At 43.7% G+C, this 19,006-nt stretch overlaps 1 protein-coding gene across 2 annotated transcripts in view; it reads right to left on the bottom strand.

The window, feature by feature from the left end:
* The window catches only part of IRS1 (insulin receptor substrate 1), a 44,043-nt gene extending 25,404 nt beyond the window's left edge, over positions 1 to 18,639 (bottom strand). Inside the window, exons 1-2 of one of the 2 annotated variants that reach the window (XM_069727545.1) lie at positions 18,320 to 18,573; positions 14,721 to 18,285 (exon numbers count right to left, since the gene is read on the bottom strand). In XM_069727545.1, the coding sequence (XP_069583646.1) occupies positions 14,721 to 17,961 (3,241 nt within the window). In that variant the 5' untranslated portion in view covers positions 17,962 to 18,285; positions 18,320 to 18,573. Of the gene's footprint in view, positions 1 to 14,720 lie in introns of both variants that reach the window. The other variant, XM_069727544.1, reaches the window with a different exon arrangement.
* Positions 18,640 to 19,006: the final 367 nt, after the last annotated feature.

Raw genomic sequence — 19,006 nt, 5'->3', positions numbered from 1 at the left:
AATATTAACAAAAGAAAAAATCAATAATCACAGCATTCGAATAATTAAAGGATGAATGAACATATGTATATAAAAAAAAAAAATAATTTACATTTTTTGTTTCTAAAATCGTAATCTCCAGTTCAACGCAAATTCTCACCACAGTAAAACATTGTTGAGAAAAATAACACAAAAAGAGAACATCTCCCAGCTACTGTAAGGATAAATCTCTGAAGACATCTTCTGAGTTAGTGACCTAGAACTGTCACATTTCATCAGAAAATTGCACGTCAATACATCTCCATGCTCCCCAGCAAATAAACTAAACAAATGAAACGCTCATTCCCATCTCACAAGAAATTAGAGATTTATGGAGCAGAGGGCACTTTCTGGAGACACGACTTTAAACTAAACAATTGCCATTCTTGCTTTCTTTTTAATGCACTGGAACTTGGATTTTAAAGAAGCATTTAATAAAAATGTACACAGGCAAGGACAGTGCAAAATACAGCGACGCGGTTGATGCAGCCACACCTATGGGAGGGATACAACCAAATAGGATAGGCTTCACTTTTTAAAGAATGTAATGATAACACAAGGGAAATATAGTAATACTCTAAGAATGTTATCCCTTTTCATAATTCTGGACTAAGTCTTCACTTTCAAGTGTAGCAAAACCTATCACCAGCTGGGATTCTCCAAACACAGGGCGTGAATAGTGATGGACACCCAACTTGTGGGGCTCTGAAAGTGTAAATACTTTTCTAAGGAAAAGTCCTGGCATGGTGTAAAGTTTCCACTACAGATATCACCACAAGCATTTGTTCAGGTTTCACTCCTTATCCATTGAAAACGTGATATCAGTAGAAGAATTTTGAAGCTGCAGTTAAAGAAGCCCTCCCATGGAGTTTCTTTTTCCACTAAAGCTGTGTATGTGGAGTAAGTGTGTTAATATACTCACGTACCGCCAACGTCTCCAGTATCCATCTACGTACAACGTAAGTCTATGGAGCATCAGAACTAGGCTACATAGAATTGTAAGAGACTTCAGGCTTGTGCACAGAGTCATCAGGATAGTCTGAAGAATGGTGATGTCACCGAGAAGAAGAGCAGAGGTGGATACTGGAGAAGATAGCGGTAGGCGAGTATTTTAAACATATATACAGAACATACACATTCACAGATTTAGTGGGGGAACAAGACAAAATGGAAGGGCTTCTTACACACATCTTTCTGTCACAAATTTCCATTTACCGTAGATAGTTTCCAAACCCCTGTTTCAAACCCATGTTTCAAAGCACTGGAGAGAAAAATTGCTGGTGACCTCTATTCTCAGATGGACACTAGGATGGCCAAGGCAGCTCTTCAGGGAACAACATATGGAACTCTGATTGTGAAAAAAGGTGAGCCAGGATCCTGGGACTAAACTCAACCATACCCAAACTCCTACCCAAATACATAAGAACAACTAAAGGTATCACTGTATTTGCTGCCATAGCGCTAATGGTTGTTTCATATTAAAAGGGTACTATAGGACTTCAACACTGATGGCCGGTAAAACCGCTGTGAGAAGTTAGTGATGGCTTATAATTAGGACTGGTCATCAATATTTAAGTGGAAAGTCCCTTCAATTTTACATTTAAAAAAAAAAAAAAAAATCCAGGTATACATATTGCAAGCAAACTTGTCATTTCATCCTGTCCCAAGATGCTTTTGCTTGCATTGCACTGAAAATTCAATCCTACTTTATGAGCTGCGCAAAACGCAATCTCTCCTGGTCGTGAAGAACTTAATCATTTTCAATTTTCAAAAGACCATAACAATGCTTTCCCAGAGAGTGAATAGCCTGCCCAAGGCAGAAGATTACCTATAAGCCTATAAGACCAAGCATTAGACCCATCACAACAACATCAGGGGGACTAGATCCTTTCACATAAATCCTGCCATTATCATGCTAGAACTATCCGATGTGTGGCTGAAGGTTAATAGAGATGCCCACCTTTCTACGTGTAGGAAAAGGTCCAGAAGACGCTACGTTCCAAAGCAGATTGCTCACTATTGCCAAAAGGTCCTTCCTGTACCCCTCTTAAGTCCTCCAACATTACAGGCTTGCTGGAGTTATCGGAGGACCTTATGGAAGGTGACTAAAATATTTGCCAAGTACAAACTGTTATTTAAAGGGCATAAGTTGTTAGAAAGTTATTTCAATAACATTTTCATGCTAATAATATTTAAGAATTAGTTTTAGTCATTCACCATATCACTTCATGATCGACAATAAAGAGACTGACATTCTGCAATTTTCACACTGACCATTTTTAGCCTTGTAATAGTCCGATAATTTTTCTTCGAGAGATCGCTTTTCACCAGCCATTTCATTATCACAGACAGAATGACAATGTAAAAGGACACCTTATATACATATAATTCAAGATCCTCCGTTCACATTAGGCAACGCTGACAGCTCACCTCCTCCCCTCTCTGCACAGGTAATAGAGCATGCCTAACTGCAGCACAAATAACATGCAGAAAATAAAAAGAATTAAAAAAAAAAATAGGTTTCATTACCTGGAATAATGTTAATCAGTATAATGAAGCCAGATAGGGATCAAACAAGAACCAGTAAGATTACAGTAAGGAAAGCCTTGGAGGTCATGGCATATTACAACATATAACAATACAAGAGCTGTTTGATCTAGGGAACACTATATTGATTAGATGAGATCTCCTCTACTCCCCCTGGTCTCCCACCACATTCTGACATCTCTACATGCATCACTGGATTTCCTCTAATAACGGTAAAGCACATCCTCCGCAGTGGCAACAAACTTATCTTGACACTTACTAATTCCTCCAGAGCACACAAATACCTTTCCAAAATGTCACAGCATATCTATTTGGATTTTTCACCTACAGTTACTTAGCCGCTGAAAAGTCAGACCACTACATATATCTCTACACCAGGGGTCCCCAACATGTAGCTCGGGAGCCACATGTGGCTCGCGGTCCCATGAACTGTGGCTCGCGGCTGTCAGCTTGGTGAATTAGCTCCAGTTCTAGCAAACAGGTATGAAGAGCACATCTGAAAATGGTGAATTTTGTGAGCAGCCCTGCACAGAAGAGCAGATCTGGATGCACATATACTCTTCTTAGGGGCTTTGAGATAATGTAAGTATGGTACGCTTGAGACAAGATGACACCACCTGTCAGACGAGAGGTTTGAAGCTGGATGTGACAGTGTCTTGGGAGTGCTTTATAGGAGAATACTGAGTGGAGGGTATTGTGGGAACCCCTGGATCTTAGTATACTGCTTTGGGGTGGTTGATTTTTGTGGAAAAGCTTTGGTTATCCATTATTCCTGTAATGGGGGCTTTGGTTGCCACTATTGTGAGGGGGCGGGAGCTGATTGTGGCTCTCAAGGTCAGAATTGTTGGGGACCTCTGGTCTACACTATGATGGAAAGTGAAAGCTACTACATAGGTGAAGGCTGTATGGGAAATCAGAGTACGACCGTCAGCGCGACCTCAACCAGACCATAACATTGGGCAGTGATCGGATCTCACAGATGAGAGTGGAAATTTACATTCCCCTTAAGAGTAGCATAAACATTATTGAATTTTATGGGCAAACTGCAAAAAAAAGATTACAGTTGCCTGATCAGCTCCAGTTGGTTGTCAAGTAGATGTCCTTTCTCAGCGCCCAAATCTCATTCATATCATCCTGGAGAGCGTCCAGCGTGCATTTATAGTCCTGTTGATCAATGTTTATGACCAGATAGCCTTTGCTCCTGGAGATTTACTGGAGGGAAGTGACCTTTAGGTATTTCCTCCCCCAATAGAATAAAGAACCTAAAACACCATGCTCACCTCCCTATACCAGCTGTGATGGAGACAGCAGCGCAGTATGTGAGCGCGTGCCATAGGCTGCGAGAAAGACAACCATGATATGCCATGGCCTTCCTTACCCCCCACCCTGAACCTCATCCATCGTTCCCACAGTCCCCACCCATTATCCCCACTCCCTATTCCCTACTGTACACGTGCTTTGGCAAAGTTAATGTTTATTTGGTCCTGCCAATAAAGCTTCTTTGAATTGAATTGATGTATGAGGACATGACCAAGGGTGCGCCCTTAAATTCACCATATGGGTCAATGCACGCTTGTCAGTCTACAGACACGTACACTAGCTAAGTTTCTATAATAGTAGAGAGTTAATCCATTCATGATTCTAGACAGCAGAAAGGCAGTAATAATTCAGAGGATACTCAGAGTCTGGCACAACATATAAAAGGCTATGTAGTAATGAAGCTTTACTAGATAAACAGTAGCAAACTGAATTTCCAGTGAGGATTGCATTCCTTCATGACCTCAGCGGCCATACTGCTTTTCACAACAGGCATTGTGCTACAATCTCAGAAAGGTATTGAAGCCTTATTAAAGATGTACAGCACAATGCCGGCGGTATAAGGGCCTAATTCATGCAAAACCCATTCACCAATCCTAACCATGATCATTGGACAATTTTCACTTTTCCCTCGACATAACATTTCTAGATATACACAACTTGCCTAGTTTCTCTAAATTTAGAATACCGTTTATACTCGAGTATAAAACTGGGAAAACTTAATGACACGAGTATAAGCCTAGGGTGGGAAAAGCAGCAGCTACCGGTAAATGTCAAAAGTAAAAATAGATACCAATAAAAGTAAAATTAATTGAGACATCAGTAGGTTAAGGCTTTTTGAATATCCATATTGAATCAGGAGCCTCATATAATGCTCCATAAAGTTTATGATGGCCTTATAAGATGCTCCATATTAAAATATGTCCCATATAACTGCATAAAGGTTAATAATGGTCCCATAAGATGCTACATAGACACATTTGCCCCATATAGTGCTGCACAAACGTCATGGCCCCATACAGACACTTGCCCCATATAGTGCTGCACAAACGTCATGGCCCCATACAGACACTTGCCCCATTTGCGGTTGCTGTAATTAAAAAAAAATAAAATTAAAAAAAAATTAAAAAAAAAAAAAAAAAAAAAAAAATCACACACACCTCTCTGTCGCTCAGGCCCCCCGACACTTCCAATATTCACCTGACTTCGTTCCGGCGCCGCTGTGTCTTCCATGTCTTCTGCACCGACGTTCAGGCAGAGGGCATGCACTAACCACGTCACCCCTATGGGAGGTGGAGCCGCATATTCATTACTGTAATGAGCGGTACCATGTGACCACTCAGTAAAGGAAGAAGCTGGGGCGCCGAGGAGCCAGGGACCTCGCCAGGAGCAGGTGAGTATAATTAGACAGCCCCCACTCCCCCTTCCCTGCCGACCCCTGGGTATGACTCAAGTATAAGCCTAGAGGGGGACTTTCGGCCCCAAAAAATGGGCTGAAAATCTTGGCTTATACTCGAATATATATGGTAGATAAAAAAAAAAAATATATATATATATATATATATATATATACACACACGCACACAGATGCAGTTTCTGGCATCTGGACCTGTCGATCAGCTGATTGCCCTTCCTATCCTTACTAAGGAGTGTTTTTTTGGTAGAGCTAAAATATAGAATATAATAAAATATTATATATTTTAGTTCTACGAAAAAAACAACTCGTTATTAAACTTAGAAAGGGCAATCAGCTGATTGACAGGTCCAGATGCCAGAAACTGCATCGGCCTATACATTTCTCATGAAGGAGCAACAACATATTACATGCTACAATACCAGGCTCTAATGAAACACCCACCATATAATCCATGGCCACTCCTTGCTTGGCTCCAAAGACTAACATCTATGAAATCCATATGCCCCAGTGGGATATCTTCAAGAGAGCTTCCTTTATAAAGGGATAGTCCCATAATTTCACATTACTAGTGTATGCCATCCTTAAATAAATGGTGAGGATCCAATCACTAACAACTTTCAGTGACTCAATAGTTGACAAACATGAAATAGCAGTCAGTTTTTATCTCTCCCGATAAAGTAAAATGGAGTACTGTGTACAGTTTTGGGCACCGATACTCAGGAAGGATATAATGGAACTAGAGCGAGTACAAAGGAGGACAACAAAATGAAAAAAGGGCATGAAGGAACTACAATACCCAGAAAGATTAGCGAAATTAGGATTATTTGTTCTAGAAAAAAGACAATTGAAGGGCGATCTAATAACCATGTATAAGTATATAAGGGGACACTACATCATCACCTCCTCAGGCAAGGAATTCCAAATTCTCACTGCCCTAACAGTAAAGAATCCTCTTCTATGTTACTGGAAAAACCTTCTCTCCTCCAGAAGCAGAGAATGCCCCCTTGTGACTGTCACCTTCCTTGGTATAAACAGATCCTCGGAGAGATAATTGTGAAACCCCTTGACTGAGTTCTCCATCACCACCTCCTCAGGCAAGGAATTCCAGATTCTCACTGCCCTAACAGTAAAGAATCCTCTTCTATGTTGTTTGTACAAGGGGGGCATTCTCTGCGTCTGGAGGAGAGAAGGTTTTTCCAGCAACATAGAAGAGGATTCTTTACTGTTAGGGCAGTGAGAATCCGGAATTCCTTGCATGAGGAGGTGGTGATGGAGAACTCAGTCGAGGGGTTCCAGAGAGGCCTGGATGTCTTCCTGGAGCCTAACAATATTGTATCTTACAGTGATTAGGATCTTTAGAAGGACGTAGATCTGGGCATTTATTCTGGATGGACAAATGTCTTTTTTCGGCCTTGCTAACTACATTACTATGATTTTCCCATGCACATGAATGTTTGGTTCAACTGAGCATTCATGTGTTATTTAAAGAAAAGAAAAGAGAAAGCTGCTGCCAGACCGTTTTGGCAGTGGCTCACCTCCCATGAAAACAGAAGAATCTGGTGTGAAAATGCCATCTGTCCTAAACCTATTCTCCCTTTACATACTCTTAGGGGAGAGTCGGGTTAGATAGACTCATGTAATAGGTATTGGAGCCCTAAGAATAAAAAGGATAATGTGCAGATTCAGAGCTCTACGTCTCCTTCATTCTTCCCCTGACACCTGCATTGCAGGAAACAACACCAGACACAAGATTGGGAAATCTAAAAATATGAAGTGTTTGTACATTCACTCTAGCTTTCACTAAATTCACTATTTAATTAATAACTATGTCCTTATTAACTTTATTGTGGTTGGTCAGACACACATTTGCACGGCACATTTATTTTTTAGGATTTAGTTATTAATTTTTATTATTGTGATTTTGGTTTTGTTATCTTTATCATTCATCATGTGTATTGGTCTATGGTTCACACCTGTATGGGTATTTTTTGTATTGGTTTCATGGTACCGTATTTATGTTTTTGATATTTACTACATGTGTCCTCTACCATCAAAGTCACTAGATTTGCAGATAGTGTCTTATGTATAGGTTTTTATCATCTTTTCACGGTGTACATGCTCAGATCTACATCTATTTACACCGTACTTTGTATATGCCCGGTTTGTGTTTGCACTATGTACCTAGTTAGTGATTAAGATCATATGGCCATGTCCGTATAATATTATTTATGACTCCACTGATAGGCGTGCAATCCAACTTTGTCACCTTATAGACCTATGGGCTGCCTTACAATGACGTTATGATAACATGCGGTATATATAAATGATATGCTGATTTGCTGTGACGAGCTTTGCTTGATTCACCTTGCACGATTCTATTTAGAAGTCTGCTATAGCTGTAAGCCGATCGGACATCTACAACAGCGATCAGATCAGCGATCAGATCACATCCGTGTGCGCTTGCCATCTGTGATGCCAAATGATTAGACACGCCCACTTTGAATCCTATTGGTTAGTTCAGAATATAAATATTCATGACGTCCCGCTATGGACACGCCCCCAGGAAGAAGCAGGCATGAAACGCGCGTCGGGGTTGTTTGGAGGCACAGCACGCCACTGCGGCATCTTATTCTTAAGCGTTTGGATTCAGGTAATATGTGTTTTTCAGGGGTTTTATGACCTCTTCCTCTTACGTTCATTATCTGACATGCATGCTGTGGACTGTGATGCGGTGATTTGCACCTTCCATCAACGGTCTCTAGAGGGTGAAAGTCAGCATGTGGGACTTGCCATTATTTTGAGCATGCGCGCTTATATGTAGCATGGTGAATTTATTCCATGTAAACAATTGGCTATGTCTATAGGTGACCATAAGCCTGTGGTTATTTTGTGGTATATATGATCTGTATACTACCTTAAGCACCCTGGGCAACATGTGCAATAATATTGGAGTAGTAAGATTTTGAAGGGGAGGATTTTTAACCCATGAGCACGATATGATAATATATATCCATATGCTTTAGCTGGCCCATTCATTATTTGTATCCGGTTGTAGGCACTTTTTTAATTCATGTTTTTTTAATGTATTTCTAATAAAGTTGTATTTTATTCTTAAAAACAAAGACACTTGTTTGACTTTATATAGTATAATGACTATTTGGTCAGTATGTTGAAAGTGTTTGTACATTGTAGATTTATGAAGACTGGTGTTTCATACAAGATAAAAGTAAAAAGTGCTGTTGGAGTAAATTATGATAACATTTATTTAAAAGGCTCTAAATTTGGCACAGGTAGGGTGGTGCTAAACCCAGAAAATTAATCTGCGCCTGTTCTGAACGCTCACAGATTTATGACAAAATGTTCACCATTTTCTGGCTGCAGTATTCATAAATCTGTCAACACTTGCAGACCTTGCCCACTCCAAGTAAACGGTGCCCACTCTGCTCATCGCTTTACAAAAGCTGACAAAAGTTGCAAAATATGAAATAATCAAATCTGATGTGAACGTGACAGTTTGAAGCCAAGGCGCCTGTGCTATTGATAAATGCACACAAGACACTTTTATAGAAGGAACATGAAATGGCTCTTTTGGGTGGTTGCACTGCATGAAGATATTAAAATGCATCAATAATGGCATCCACACATCCAGTGAAAGCTCTATCTGCAGAAGATGCGAATGAATTCATAGCACCGCCGCTTTAACAATATAACAGAGGTCTGGGAATGGAATGGCATTCCTGTGGTTTAATTAAGTAAAAAAAATACTCCAGTAGATTGGCCTGAACATGGGAAACTGATATACCATCCTCAGCAGTCAATCACTTCTTTAGCCTTTTGCTGGTTTGGAAAGAGAAAAGAGTCTGGCCTGTGAACAAAGGCTCAAAAAAAAAAAAAAAAAAAAAAAAAAAAAAAAGAGAGAAAAACAGCATGTGACAGGTTTAGATCAATCCAACAGTCACCAGAAGTGGAGAAAACACAACAGATCAGCATCTTTGCAGGCACGTCCATGTCAAAAGCCATAAACAAGTGAGCAGATATCATAGCCATGTAATGCAATCAACTCCCATCCCAGGGCAATATAGCAGATTACAAGGAAACAGAACGCAATAAATAACACAATATTGAACATATGAGTTTACTTATTGCAGTGACACCATGATGTGACTGAGGATATCTTTAATAACCTCTTGGTCTTAACGAAAATGACAAGATCAATCCTAAAACGTTCTGATTCCACACTCCACAACTAACCACTACGTAGAAATGTGACAAAAGTAGCCACAGTGACCAATTTCCTCTAAATACTGTGAGTAAATCTCACAGCTCTCAGAACAACAACATCAGGACCATCAGACCAAGTGGACATTTTCCAACTATAGCTGTATTATATATATATATATATATATATATATATATATATATATATATATATATATACACACACACACACACACACACATATATTTATTTTATCGTGTGGTACTGTGTTAGCAATAAAAATCTAGGCAAATACTTTTATGCCCAAGGTATTCTAGAAGTTATAACTATTAGCCAACCAGAAAAAAAGGTACCGTATATACTCGTGGCCCCATGAGATGCTCCACACATTATGGCCCCACAAGATGCTCCACACATTATGGCCCCATGAGATGCTCCACACTATGGCCCCACAAGATGCTCCACACATTATGGCCCCACAAGATGCTCCACACATTATGGCCCCACGAGATGCTCCACACATTATGGCCCCACGAGATGCTCCACACATTATGGCCCCACGAGATGCTCCACACATTATGGCCCCATGAGATGCTCCACACATTATGGCCCCGTGAGATGCTCCACACATTATGGCCCCATGAGATGCTCCACACATTATGGCCCCATGAGATGCTCCACACATTATGGCCCCATGAGATGCTCCACACATTATGGCCCCATGAGATGCTCCACACATTATGGCCCCATAAGATGCTCCACACATTTGCCCCATTTGCTGTTGCTGCGATTAAAATAAAAAAAAAAATTAAAAAATCACATACTCACCTTTCTTTGCTCAGGCCCCCGGCACTTGCGATAGTCACCTGTCTCGTTCCACCGCTGCGCGCTGCTCTGTCTTCCATCCAGGATGGAAGACAGAGCAGCGCGCAGCGGTGGAACGAGTAAGGTGACTATCGCGCAATGCTCACCCCCCGATATACTCACCTGCTCCCGGTGCGGTCCCTGGCAGCGTCTCACTGTCAGATGGTCTCCGGGAGCCAGCGGCATCTTACTGTGTTTATGCGTTCATATTCATTACTTTAATGAGCGGTACCACGTGACAGCTGAACACAGGAAGAGGTGCCCGGAGACCACGGGACATGAAAGGACAGCGCCAGGAACAGGTGAGTATGTCACCACGCTGCTCCCCCGCCGACCCCAATTCCCCACCCCTGCTGACAATGACTCGAGTATAAGCCAAGAGGGTCACTTTCAGCCCAAAAAAGTGAGCTGAAAATCTCAGCTTATACTCGAGTATATACGGTATATATTTGCAATCTTTTGAAGCACAGAGGCTCCTTTATCAGGCATGTTTACCAAAAGTTTGCAAATATAAATTTTCACTTCTAGGATCCTTTTTTAGATAGGGGTGGGGGATAAAAATATTTATATAAATGCAATACTTTTATTTACCCTTGATATGTATAATATATTATCAATGGATTGCTACTGGATCAGTTCTAATGGTGCGTACCCATGATCTGGAGTTGCTGCGGGTTTCACGTTTTGTATTTGCGCAGCGTTAAACCCACAGCTTCCAGATGTTACAACATAGTGTATTGGATTTCTAGGAATCCCATGACCTCTATGTGTGAATAGTTGCCTGCGAATCACCCGTAAACACGGACATGCGGCACGTCTTTCAAGACCGCAGCACATCAATTTCTCTTTTGGAGACGTCAGTCTCCACAACAGAAATCTCATCAATAGAATGTATTGGATGCCGTAAATTCGCATTGCTTAGAGAATGCATGTGGATGTGCGTTAAATAGATGGCAGCGCTTTGGATGCTGCTAGTTCCGGATAGTGGGCACCCGGCCTGCAGGATGATTACTGGACATGTGACAGCCTTAGTGGCTGTGCCCAGTACTGCAGATTATGACAATCTTAGCGAATAAGAAAATGCTGCAATGCACAGCACTAATTAATCCAAGATGAAAGTATTTATGGCATTATAACACGTGTTTAAAACAATAAAAATGTGTCCATGTCCTTGGATGGTAATCTTAACATGGGAATTTATGGCATCAACGCCTACAATATGAATGATGGATGTAGATCCTACTTCTGGGACCTGCACGTGTATTGTGAGTGGGGGGGGGGGGTCCTCCAACCAGCCTGGTGTGTGAATAATTAGAGAGTTGGCCGTACAATGCTCTGTGTACCTTTGTGGAACTTCTAGAAATGAGCCGCTGTGCTGTGGATAATCCATAGACATCACAGTTGGGAAAATCCCTTTATTAGACATTTTTATAGCGCCATTTATTCCATAATGCTTTACATGTGAAAAGGTGTGAAAAGGGGGCAAATATAGACAAATACAAGGCACTAACAGGTACATAAATGGAGACCACTGACAAATACAAAGCGTGGAACAATAGCCGTGATACTGTAATGGACGTAATAGTCTAGGTCGGGACTAGCACACGCGTCATATCAGTCACTAAGATCCACTGTTAACCTCTGATTCTACATCATTAGACGGACCGCTCTTCTTTCTAAAGCTTCCATTAGAAGTCGTCCTGCTGCACTCGCCATACTCTCCGGCAACGTGCTCCATACAGCGTCTGAGATCATATTACCTTACATGACCCGTAGCTCATTAAGCACAGTTCTTTCTATCGATGTCCCATTATTTTATATGGCGGTGCATCTGTTTACCCAACACAGATTGTGAAGTGAGCGTCCAAGCAGAATTTGCCAAGATACGTTATCAATAGTTATAAAGGGCATTTCGCGTGTGATAAATATTGACACATTATCAGCGAGTGTTTGCTGGATCACGACTTTCAATGCCAGGTCCAGACCATTACGACCTGGACACAAACACAAAACGGTGCAGCTACTAAGGACACCGAGACGACAAACACGCCAGTCACCTTTACTCCTGACTTGTTACAATTTAATCTGAAAACAAAAAAAACGCCATTTAAAACAGAAGCAAGAGTCACAGGCCATGTGAAACGTTTCGCTGATGCAGGACTTCAGCTCAGACTGTGCGCCAGTATACATCAATTCCCTCCATATCAGACACAAAAAGCAGACAGGGTGTCTCCTGCGCACACTGTAAAGCACGCACCTGCCGCCGCCAGCCCCTGCACGTGAACCTATACCAGCTGCCTGGATTTTCCATTCTAAAAAGTGTTTGATAGACAAAAAGCCAATGGAAATTTAAAAAAAAAATAAAGTGTCAGGCTACCACCAGACGAGAGAGTGAAAGAGTTAAGAAAGGGATCTCAATAGCTGCAGTCTCTCTGGTGTTCTGCAAAAACCATCATCATGAGGAGCCACAATAAGATGCACATGGAAACAGATGTGGAGGATTGTTTATCCAACCAGGGCGGCCAAAAGTGCTAAGAATGGGTAAAGGAAGTCATGGCAGATGATGGCTGCTCAAGACAAAGTAATGACTTAAGGCATAAAAAAACAAGGAGCACAGTGTGATCCCATCCAGGAGGAGGAAGGGTAAACAAGTTGACACACAGAAGAGCATGCTGCTGCCAAATGGTTAGAGGCTTGGGGGTTAAGCGGATGTGTGCTAATAAGAAGGAAGAGAGGGCGGGATGGGAGCCATGAGCCCATGAAATGACAGATTCCCACGCTCTAATTTCTTCATTCATGAAGTTCTTCTGGTCCACTAAAGAAAAAAGTGCAGGATTACAACCTCCTCAGCAACTCGTTACCCAACGTGTCCTCAGAGACATGCACAGCACATACCCCATTTATGCACACTGTCACTTTAAGAGAAAAACAAAAACACTATACTAAGGCCATGCATGTTGTAATAAACTCCCCAAACCTGCAAGAGCCACAATAAATGCTGTATATGTAATTTTCAATAATGCTCCAACGCCTTTACAATATCTGTCTTCAGCACTGAGCCAACAAAACCGCAAAGTGTCGGAGTATGAACCCGGCCCAACAGAGAGCACACCATTAGGCAGCGCATCGCTTCACATGAACTGGAGTCACATCAGGATGAACTGAACGGAGAGTTTTGTTCTTGGATATTCTAATCATACAGTGGAAAAGCTGCAATTAATTACAGAGAATAATTGACTACTGCGGAGAATAAAACAATCACATTAGTAACGGAATTTCCTCTAATTGGGTTTTCACCGTGCAATTAAACTGGGAAGAGAAAGGATATGATTTCAAGCTAAACCCATTAGGATTCCATTTTTAATAAGCGCGTGAAGCATCAACAAGCGCAATCTTAAGGGAGCCTTGTAAAGTGCGTGAAAGAAAGCAGTCTAGACTACGTTATCACAGCCAAAAGTGCAAAACCAGAGCGAATCCAAGGACAGAGGGTAATATTTTAGGACTGTGTAATAAGGTGGTCTAGGCAGACACAAAGACGTGAAACAAAGGGGCACTTAAGACTAATGATAGCTCCTTGCCATATCAGCCCCATGACAGGCTACAAAGTATTAGCACATGGCACAACACTGACATTTGCTAACAGAAGACATCATGAGGGCAACATGCCACCAACAGGCAAATCAAGATCCCTGACCTCCGCAGTGCTGCACATGCCTCACCCTGGCAAAATAAAGCACGTGGCTGCAGTACAATAACTTTCATCAACATCTAGTTATGAAGAAGAGCTGAACATCGCCGGCATTTCTCTACGTAGCGGAGCACGCATAATGCAACAAGGAAGTTACAAATTCACATCTGCTACAAAAATAAAAGTGTAAACACTGTAAAAAAAAAAAAAAAAAGCAAAATAAAAACTCATTTCAAGCCAGGAAGCTACAGGGACCTAAAAGATCAGTTGCAGGAATTGGACAATTGCGCCCCACCTTTATTGACCTCTGTCACCACATGTACAACTCAGAAGCTTGTGTAACCTGTCCCACTACTGATTAGTATACAAAGGTCTGCCTGCAAAAGAGGACAGAAACAAAGAATTGGGCAACATGTGATAAAGGTCTTTCAGTGAGGGGAGAAAAAAAACAACAGTCACATAAGCTTATCAATTTACAGCATTATTTCTACACTGAACACCCTGCATATCACATGGTGAAGTATGGATACAAGGAGCAACAACTAGTGTTATGGTCTGGTCAACTGGCAAGAGGGTTAGAGGCAATGACCTACAGTAATATGCATGCACACAAGGACCCAAGGTTATATGAAGAGCAATTCAGTAACCTACCTTCTGTCTCTGCCTGGCTCCTGCGTTCATCCAACTTGTGGAAAGTAATGCTAGCATAAGCACTCAAATCATCTGAGGGGTGGGTGATCCCAGTCTGATGGGGGTTACAATGTTCCAAGCCAGTCAAATCTTTCACTAGATCCAAATCAATGTAATTGAGGCCATTTTGATGGTGGTCTAAAGGTTGCTGAGACTCTCTCCGTACAGAGTCTCCAGGCCTGAGCCAAACATTCTCAAATGAAGCAGAACTGTGTCTCTTTACATCATCTCCAGAAACAGGTCCAGCACTAACTCGGGCTGTGGTAGGGGTAGAAGAAAAGGTCTCAGAGCTGTGTCGCCTCCTACCTTGTGGGTCACCTGCCCTGACAACTTTGGCACTCTGGTTGCGATTTGGGCTTAGACTAACACGGGTAAATGCACTGGGGCCAGAGCCCTGGCCCAGAAGAGGGCAGGAAGTTTCCACTAGGCTTGTATTACCAGATGGTGGGGGAGCTTGCAAATTATCATGGACTACACCAATTGTCATTTCTGCGTAATTGCTGTTACAAGTTGGCGAGATTGGCTTGGGAGTGGTCCGGGCAGGTGGTAATTCACTGTAGTCTGAACAAATGGAACCAAGTTGCATACTCATATAGTCCCGCTGAACAGGCTTTCCTCGAACAGGTGGACGACCACTACATAGGTCTGTTGAGCACACGGCACTGACAGGTTTACATGAAGTGTAAGCATTTTTTGACCTCCAGTGCTTGAGGTCCATGTTCATGTACTCAGACAAGTTCTCTCTCTGAGGAACCACTCTACTTTGCACATAGGATGGTGAATGTACTGAAGAAATTAATCCTCCAGGGAATATCTTTTCATTGAACTCTATGTTCACATACTCTCCAGGACTCTTTGGCTCTGGAGGTAAAGCAGGTTCCCGAGCCCTTGGCAATGTGCTGGCCTTACTACTACTTTCTAAGGACAACCTTGTGGGCCTGGTCAGTCTACTGCTTCTTCCATGGAGACAAACTTCACTTTTCCGACTCTGCTGGGTTTCTTGTCCCCCAAGACTATCACTGCTTGTGGAAGAAGAGGAGGATTCCTCGGTATATAAAGGATGACCTGAGCTTACAGATGAGCGCGAGTGGCCATCATCATTCTTCCGGTGAACGTGCTTAAAGGACCTTGGCAAAGAAAAGTAAGAATAGACAGGTTTGGATGGCTCCTCGACAGAATTCAGATAGCAATCGGGTGGAGTGCTAGTAGTTGAACCACTAGCTGGTGACATATTAATGTAATCACTGCAAGCTAATTTGCCATCATTACTCTCTATGGACAACTTTGGGTTGACACCATTTGTCCACATTTTGCTGTAGTTACAGCTGTCTGGAGAACAGCTACCACTAGGAGACATCATCATATAGCCATTGGAGTCCACTTGTGTATATCGTCTTGGGTTAATAATCTGCTGTGGGGCTGACACACTCTTCGGACTCATGGGCATGTAGTCACCATTTTTTGTAGGCACAGGAGCAACACCTGGTGACATTGGCATATAGCCATCATCACTGTGGTTTGGTCTGTTTTCCAGGTGCAGATCTAGGCACTCTTCAGGATATGAGTAAGTGGGCACAAAAGCTGAGTGTCTAAATGATGAGAGGCGCAGAGGATAGGAAGGCATCATCTCAGTGTATTCCTCTATAGATGACTGTGAGGGAGTCTTCTGATGGGAAACAGTAGGTGGGGAAGTACCTGAGGAATGAGTCCTCTTTCTGAATACTTTGTCAAGGTCGCTATTCTCTTCACCCCTACTTAACTGGTACCTTTGCGGTGTGCTTCTCTGGATTAGATTGTTGGATTTGCCCATGCTGATGTAGTTGTTCAAGTCTTCTTCTCGAGCTGGAGGCGTGTGCCCCAAAGAATCTGGTGTCACGCTCCGGAAGGAGCTTCTGAAATCACACGGACTGGATCCATACTCATCAGAAGAAATAAATCCACCATCACTAGGGGAACCTGAAACTGAGGCACTGGATCTTCGTGGACACAAGCAGTCAGAAGTGGAGCCATGTCCACTGGTGCTGCTGGAGGACAAACTCACTGGACTTGTAGCGGAGGGAGAGCAGCGACTTGTTGGCATGGGAATGGAGCGACTATGGTTTAGAGGTGGGTGAAGTCGAGAACTGCCCCTATGCCGATGTGACTGGGCCCTGCTGGCACTTGGGCTAACTGGGCTGCCATCCATTGAGGCGGGTCTTGACATTGTACCCTCTCCATCACTTGAAGCCCGAACCCTGAATGAGGATGAAGACCCATGTTTACCGGTTCCTCCAGCAGGAGAGGTGGCTGTAACACTTTCTGTACGAGCTCTCCGATTTAGCCCAACTTGGCTTGGAGGAGGATGGTTAATGTGATGCCTTCTGAGTGGCACAGAAATTGGGTTGGAGCAATTAGAAGACGACTGACTCTTGCTACGAGGTCGAAATTCATCGCTCAATGCTTTCATGGCTTCGAGGATTGTCTCGTGCATATTTTGCGCAACCACAGAGTCATCCACCTGCATCCAGAATTCACCAGCTCCTGTCACGGCGGAGCGACCAACTTCGATAAAGAAGAAATTTTCTGAATGACCACATCGCCGGATGTTCATGAGCTGCAACACCACGGCTGCCGCATCAGAATTGAGTTTGACCAAACTGATTGTTCGATGGGTCAGGCACAAGCGGTAGATTCCAACAAGATTTTTAAGCTGCCCTAAACCCTTTGGCTTCATTATCACTTGCCACACTTCCTTAAAGGCCAGACCAGGGGGGGTCACGTCCCCATAGACATCCTCTCCATTAACTCCATCATGCACCCCATTGGCAGCTCCTTCACTGTAATGACGGTGGTGGTGAGTTTTCCCCCGGTTATGCAGATCCACTAAAGCTTGATACCATCCCTCCTGTTCTTGTTCACAGTCAGCAGCAATGGCAAAACACTCGTCTTTCGTGTACAGGGCGACTAAATGTTTGTTCTTTGAATCCGCCCTCTTGTTGATATTAAAGCAGCTTTCCAGTGGAATGGACCTTTTGGGGGCCCCAGATTTGTGCCGCCACTTTTTCTCGTTCTCATAATACTCCAGACGGGCTAAACCCGACTCGCTGGCGGCTCGGAGCACGAAGAATCTTTTGTGCATGCTCTTGGGTTTTCTAAGGTAGCCCACCTTCTTGACATCAGAGAAGTTGTTCTCTTGAGGTGGAGGATCCGTGGGGCTGGCCATGGTACCAAAGTAGAAATAATTGCACAAAATGAAAAAAAAACAAAAATGTAGTCCTTGCAAATAAAGTGTGCAGCTTCCCAGCCCAGTCAGCACCAGGGGCAGCAGAGCCTGCAGCACCGTGCAGGGGAATGGCCACTTAGCAGAGTTGGATGTCCCTTGGATCAAGAAATCCACAGAGTAGCAGAGCCCAGCAGCAGTGGGAGCACCGTGATCCACACCCGGGGAGCCTCATCGTGGGCTGCATGTGTCTGCACAGCCACGGGGCAACGAGCCGGCGTATTCCTGCCCACGGGCTGCGCCAATGTCACTGCCGGGAGGGGGTCACTCCGGGAGGGGGTCACTCCGGGAGGGGGGTCACTGCCGGGAGGGGGTCACTCCGGGAGGGGGTCACCGCCTGCGCCCATTCAGTCCCATCGCGTTGCAGAAAGTGGCAGCTGATGGCAGGTAGCCGCTCTCCCACCCCGCCTGCCAACGGGAGCCTGGTCCCCCTCCCTCACTCACTGGCTCCGGGGACCGATAATGCGGGCTCCGGGGGAGAGCTCGGTGCAGGAGTTGCCGGAGTTTCTGCCAGGCGTCCTCTCCCCCCCGCCTCTCCTTGCGAAATAAACCAAAACAAGCTGTGTCTGTGTCTGAGTTCCCGGGAGCGCAGCCCCGCCCCCTCTCTCAGCTCCCGCCGCCTCCGTCTCCCTCTCAGCCACACGTGACCGCCCCAACAGCAGCAGCGGCACCACACACACTGCGCGCAGCAGAAGCCGCGCCAGGGACAACCTAGCCTGCTACCCTCAGTGCGCTAAAGCCACGCCCCTCTCCGTTTACACTATACAGCGGCCAGGAGGCGTTGGAGCCCAATCCCGCGACGTCATTGGTCGCTGCTATCTGTCCATCACCTCTATTCTAAATATTAGTTTGGTTGAGGCGTGGCGTAGTAAAAAAAAAAAGGCGTAAACGCCATTCAGGTCCGTGTTATTTATGAAAAGTGAGCGTACAGCGCGGTGTACTGGCGTGTCCTGCTGCTGCCCGCGCCGTGTGCACTGAGGACACGCGG

The sequence above is a fragment of the Ranitomeya imitator genome, chromosome 5 (assembly GCF_032444005.1).
Source record: "Ranitomeya imitator isolate aRanImi1 chromosome 5, aRanImi1.pri, whole genome shotgun sequence".
Taxonomy (NCBI): Eukaryota; Metazoa; Chordata; class Amphibia; order Anura; family Dendrobatidae; genus Ranitomeya; species Ranitomeya imitator.
Note: the sequence above shows the minus strand (reverse complement) of the source record. Positions and strands in the feature narration are given on the sequence as shown.